Raw genomic sequence first — 6906 nt, 5'->3', positions numbered from 1 at the left:
AATACCATACCCCTTAATTAGTTCATTATTCCAAATATACCCATTATCTTTCCATTCCCAAAACACCCTTTTAGCGAGATAAACGCAAGGACTTTAATGTCATTTCAATCAAATTTCATTATCCATTTCAATCCATTAAACCCAATGGCATTTTAGTTATTAATTCACAAAACCAAGGGTAATTTCATTTATTAGGTGTATATATACACACTTGTTGCCCTTTTCATTTTTTTTTCTTCTTATATAAATCTTTCCATTCCCCCAAACTCTCTCTCTTCTCTCTCTCTATTTCTCTCCGGTGATAATTCTTCCTCTTCTACGGCGGAGCCACCGCTAAAACCACCGTCCGTACACCAGAATCCACCGTTTCTCGCCGGAATCCGGCGATCTTTGTCTAGATCTTTCGTCGACTTACCGTCAAACTCACTACCCTCTTTCTTTTCCTCTTCTCCAGTAATTTCTCTTTCAATTTTAATCTTTTTTTTTTACTGTATTTTAAATTGAAAAAAAAAATTATTTATTTTACTTTTTATATTTTTATTTTTATTTTTCTCAACGAGAAATGTACCTGTTAGAGTGAATTTACTTTTCTAACCTTTTGCTTTATTTGTTTTATCTTTCCAAACCCCATAATTCCTTAACCGTAACTTCACTTTTTTTTTTTCCTTTTTTATCGCTTTTTTATTTTATTTTAAAAGTGTGGTGACGTGGCATGTTGTAGATTAAGATTGGACGGCTAGGATGAATTATCACTCACGGCGAATCTTAACTCTTGACGAGTCATCACGGAAGCGAAAAGACCGAGACACGTTTTATTCGTCTCCAAGACCGTCAAATCCACTAACGTCCGTTAGTAATGCTAACCTTACGACGTCGTTCCCTAAACCCGACCCGAAGAAAAAGGGTCATCATCATCAAATGCCTAATTCAGTTTTAGCCGGGTATATGGCTTATGAGTATTTAACTAAAGGTACTTTATTGGGTCAGAAATTTGACCCGGCTCGACCTAGAGCTAATGCTGCTGCTACTCCTGTAGCTGACCCGAAGAAGAGAAAGTCGAGCCCGGATGAGCCGAAGCCGAGCCAGAATTATGTTGAGATATCTAGCTTGTTGAGGAGTGATGGGACCCACATTCCTGGTATTGTCAATCCGACGCAGCTGGGACAGTGGATTCAGATGTGACATTTTAAAAATTAGAAAAAAAAAAGGCGGAGGCATGAGACGAGACGTATCGGAACGGAAAAAATGATACGGTTTTTATTATTGTTATATTGTTTGTTTTTGGTTATTATTTGAATTTTGTGTTGTTGTTATTAGATGACTCATGAATGTTATGTGCTGGCTATAGACAGCCAGCTTTCATATATATTACTACTATCTTGTTTATTTCTTTAATGAGTTTTTATGTTTTATTTTTTTATATATTTCTTAATTTGTCATGATATTTTCATGATTTTGGGATATATTCATGCATCGATCATCGCATATGTGCATGCAAAAAAATAAACATATTTGCATGGACGTGTAAATGTGTGTCTTTGGGTGGGTGCTTTGGATATAGTGTCCCGCGAGCTAATCTCAAAAATCCGTCCTTTAGTATGGATTGCAGGTTGTGTGAAGTTAGAATTGCTAGTAATCGTCGATCAAATTATATGATTGTGTATTTGTTTCCGGACCTTGCATATACTATCGGGTTGGCCATGTTTGAAGTCTTTATCTTAATAACCAGGAGGGAATGTCGAAGACAGGGTTAGTGACTGGAGTGTGTGTATTCCTGAATAATCTCATTTTTCAATTATTCAACCATTTCATTTGACCAAGTTTAATGTTAGCTAGATTAGTCAACATTTATCTCTTTCGATGCAACAATAAGATCTTTTTTTGTAACAAATTATTTTTTTGGTTGGTTGATTTGGTTACATTTTATTCATGAAATGACTTGGATTAGTATTAGTCTGGATACACGAAACTTATAGAATCGTAGCCTTCTAAAACTTTCTTTTCCAACTCAGTCAATCGATAGGTTGAGGCAATCAACTGGAAATCGACCAAATGTGTTAAGGTGAGGTGGGGTGGGGGTGTGTGGTTGTGAGATGAGATATTAATGATTTATTTTCATATCTCAATTTAGAATATAGAGATAGAAGATATTTAATATTCATGCTAGTTAATATGGAAAAAAAAAAAAACATGCGCTTTGCTTTGGTAGTAGGAAAGTAAGCAATTTCTGTTAGAGTCAGAGCTTATATCGAACTGATTGTGTTATATGCAATGTCCATTAATAATGGTTCGTTAATATCCATTGATTTAGACTCCTTTCCCTTTCTCAATTATGAATATAATCGAGATGGCTAGTCCCAAAGCCCCCAAAGAATGGAAACATAAATCAACTCACTATTCATCCTCTCTTGAATGTGTAACTCGAGCTACTAAAGAAAAGTAGAATACAAGTCAATCGATCCTATTTCAATTACGTGTACTGGGTAAGAGTAGGTTCTTGCAAAACATCGAACCTATAGAGTCAAGTACTAATAACAACAGCAAAAGAGTGCTGGACATTACTTGTGTGAGTAAAATAACTCAAAGATATACTAACAAATTGGCTACCTATGTTTTACAATAATTAAGATGCGCTCAAACAGATCAAACACCATATTATTATTATTTTTTAAAAAAATAATAAATTGATAACTCTATTTCATTAATTAAAAGTCTCAAACTAAAGTCTCGAGATATATATATTTTTTTAGTAATAAATGAGAATTGTTTACATTTTAGCTATATTTTGTAAGATGATTGGTAGGATGTGAAATTCTATGTTTAATTAATTGTACTGTATGTTGATGATCAATATATCCGTTGATTAGTTCATGGGGAAATGGGTATTAATTGGATACAGTTTAAAGTTATGATAATTATTAATGAATTTCTTGTACCTAAAAGTAAAAAAGTAGTCATCACCAATAGCTAACCTAGATTTATTAAGGATATTTGAGAATATATTATTTTTAGATAAAGATTATTCAATTGATTATCCTTTAATCAGTTAATTATGTGGCAACGTCGTTGGTCATGACCATTTCTATAAATATTTATAATTTTTGTTTCAACTTACGTATGTGACATATTTTTCGTATTTAAAATAATTAATATTTCATTGACTCCAAATATACATTTGATGAGAAGTTTTTGTATATACTCATTTCGAAAGTTTTATATCAGATGAATATATTAGAACGGAGGGAGTAGCGATATATATAAGGGGAAATTGTATATAATAGCAAACTAATAACCTAAAATAAATAGAATAGCTAGGGTTTGATTTAATTGTGCTCCATAGCAAACGTTAGCTAAAATTAGCCAGCGTCTCTCTCCCAGAAATCTCGCTCGCCACTCTCCATTCTCGCTCGCCTCTCTCGCTTTATACACAGAAGTGTATAATTCTGTTTCTGTTTTGTATAAAGCGAGAGAAAATTATATATACACATGCAAAAATATATATCTTCGTGTTATACACTTAATTATACAATTTACAAACATTTTACTTCAAATATTGCAGAGAAAAAGGTCGACGAATTATACAATCGCGAATTATACAATTGCAGTGAAATACAATTTTCTCTAGCTTTATACAACAGAAGTGTATATATTGTGTTTCTGTTTATGTATAAAGCGAGAGAAAAACATATATCTTCTTGCTATACACTTAATATTGCAGCGAAATAAGACAGTGAATTATACAATTGTGCATTATACAATTGCAGTGAAATAGGATAGCGAATTATACAATTGCAGCGAAATAGGCCAGCGAATTATACAATTTAGGTCAGCGAATTATACACTTGTATATGTATAGCGAATTATACAGTTTTATGTTTGCTATGGAGCGCAATTATGCAAAATTTGCTATAACATACAAATATAAATTTTTTGTTTGCTATATGTGAAAGTTGCCCTATATATAATTCAATTGTCTCAATTTAATTATGTGGCGGTGACTATATAAATCAAATTATTAAAGAAGAAATGAGAAATGAAAATTAAATTATTTTAAATTTAAAAAATGAAACATTTTTTATAAAGAAAAAGCTAAAGATATGCACATCGAATACATTATTTCATCAGAGAGAGAATACTACCATTCGTACCATGGAAAACGACAAACCAACTATAAAGCTCTAGATACCAAAATGGATTGTGACGCACTGTCGGGAGTGTTTCATTCTTAATCGAAGGTTTTGAGTTTGAGTTCTGAGTATAGAAAAAATTCTGTTGAGAACCCCCACGTCCAATAGACCTTGCAGAGCGCAATTCAAATTTAGTCGGAGCTCAAATGTGAGCTCCGACACTGAATGGGAAAACAAAAAGAAAACAACTACAAAACTCTAGATACCAAAATGGATTGTGACGCACTGTCGGGAGTGTTTCATTCTTAATCGAAGGTTTTGAGTTTGAGTTCTGAGTATGGAGAAAATTCTGTTGGAAGCCCCCATACCCAATAGACCTTGCAGAGCGCAATCCAAATTTAATCGGAGCTCAAATGTGAGCTCCGACACTGAATGGGAAACCAAAAAGAAAACAACTATAAAGCTAGACAGGAAGATGACAATTTATTGATCAAAAGAGAAAAAAGAATAAATATGAAAGAAAAAAAACTCCATCCCTTTTGGTCCAATTTTTATGTTGTTTTGATTCTCGCTCGGTATTTAATATTTATATTGCAGTATTATAATTAAATTTTTATTGCGTATAACTCATTTGGGAGGAAATTCTCTCGCAAGAACTTTGATTTTAAAATATCAAAATTAAGAAAGAAACAATTACATCGACGTTAAGTATGGCCCTTTTGGTCCCAATTGTTGGTCACGTTACGTGTTTCTTTAATTTGTCCCAATTGCTTTATGTTGTTTTTGAAACATATAGTTGGTTTAATTAAAGTTTGACTATATTCTTGTATTAATCTTTTAGAAATAATCAATTCGAATTTGAATCTTAAAAATAAAAATATTATATCGATACAAAGTCAAAAGTCAAAACTTGAAGCTTCATGAGTTCTAGATTCAAATTTTTAAAAATTATTCAATGCTAAAATTAATTATAACTTAGATTCCAAATTAATAACATGCATTAATACTGAATTCAATTGAATCGGTAATCGACTTCCGGCATCACTATTCATGAGAAATACATATGAATAATTATTTAGGCATGAAAATAATGTTGGAGGCTAAGAAAAATATTGGCACGTAGAGATTGAAAACTGACAAAAATGTTTGTAGAAATTATTATATTATTACCCCACAAATTTCCATGCATTCAAAATGTACTTATTACAAATTCAAAATTGGATGAGCCAAGTCATAATTGCACTCTTATAAATATTCATCTCACGATAATAATATACTTAATGTAATTTAATAAACAGAAATATAAAAAGCTTAATAATAAAAAGATTTTATTTCTATCATTGATTAAGTATAGAGAAAATCGATAAATTATATCAGATCGACAATCCAAGTCAAGCTGAAGAAAAACAAAATTTGATTATTGTTTAATTTAGTATCTTTAAAATAAAGCTCGAATTTTAGCAGATTGCTTTAATTTTAAAACTTTTAAAAAAGTCAAACCGAAATCAAACTATTATGACATTATTGTAATCTATAAATTACGTCATGTTGTCATACTTAAAATTTAAATAATTAAAGGAAGTGAAATATTTAATCGTGTGCATCATCCTCAGATGGATCAAGTAGGAGATTCTACCGCTTATTAAAGTTAATCCGTATAGTTAAAGGAGATGACATATTTTAATTGTTAATTCATTATATAATGAAGATCTACGAACACTAATACATATTTTTTTCCCTGAATTTTGAGTACAAATATATAATTAAAATACTTTATTATATATTCAGATGCTTAATTAGAACAAATCATAGTTTAATATCTAAAAAAAATATTGATAAATTTAAAGGACTACCAATATGTTAAGCCTATTTATTTAGGTAGAATCAAGTCAAATTTCAATTTCAAACTTAAATTAATTAAGGGAAAAAGATTTGAAATATATTCGAACTTTGACGAAAATTGTTGTTACGAGAAAGAACCTTTTATCCCTTTGTACTATTTAATAGAGCATTTTTAAATGTATATATGTGTTCACGTGGACATTATAAATATTGCATCATTATAAGTAATGTGTCCACGTAGACACATATATACCTTTAAAGTACGCTATTAAATAGTGCAAAGGGTAAAAAGTTCTCCATAAAATTCAATATCGTAATAACTTCGATCAAAATTAAAATATTTTTCAGACACTTTTTTTCTTTTAATTCAAAAGGAAATTAATTGTGGTCCATCCTACTCTATCTAACTCCCTACGTTTACAAATTGTGAGCTAACGTAACGCTAAATTTTATTTTATTTTTTTAGGAGCATATGCAAGGTAGGCAATTATCCTAAATTCCTAACTATAATTATATTAGCTAATTTATAGATTATGATAATGTCGTTTATGCCAGATACGCAATTTCTTTTTGAAATTTATAGTATTTTTTCGTATAATTTTTGAATATATAATTTTTTTATTTAAACTATCGAATTATATAATCTAATTTAACTTTAAAAATTAATTAAATTAATTTTCAAAAATGCAATATAAAAAGTAAAAGTGGACAGAAGAAGTATTAATTGATCATAGGTGGTGGAAGATCATATGACCATATATTCTGATTAATTTTTGTACACTTTAACTAATTTTACAAAAAAAAAAAAGTTAACTATAAAAAAATCAAATAACTTTGTTCATTAAAATTTACATAGAACTTATAGTCATAGTTATTGCTTGTCAATTGTTATTATCAAAGTTAATTTTTAAGAAAACAATGTTTATAATTGTGTTAG

At 30.1% G+C, this 6906-nt stretch overlaps 1 protein-coding gene across 1 annotated transcript; it reads left to right on the top strand.

Moving 5' to 3' along the window:
* Positions 1–232: 232 nt before the first annotated feature.
* LOC107029637 lies at positions 233–1395 on the top strand. The gene is made up of 2 exons (XM_015231070.2): positions 233–453; positions 722–1395. The coding sequence occupies exon 2, from the start codon at positions 742–744 to the stop codon at positions 1180–1182; it is 441 nt and encodes a 146-aa protein (XP_015086556.1). The 5' UTR covers positions 233–453; positions 722–741; the 3' UTR covers positions 1183–1395.
* Positions 1396–6906: the final 5511 nt, after the last annotated feature.

This window comes from Solanum pennellii, chromosome 9, assembly GCF_001406875.1.
Source record: "Solanum pennellii chromosome 9, SPENNV200".
NCBI lineage: Eukaryota > Viridiplantae > Streptophyta > Magnoliopsida > Solanales > Solanaceae > Solanum > Solanum pennellii.
This window is presented reverse-complemented; position numbering and strand designations above follow the sequence as displayed.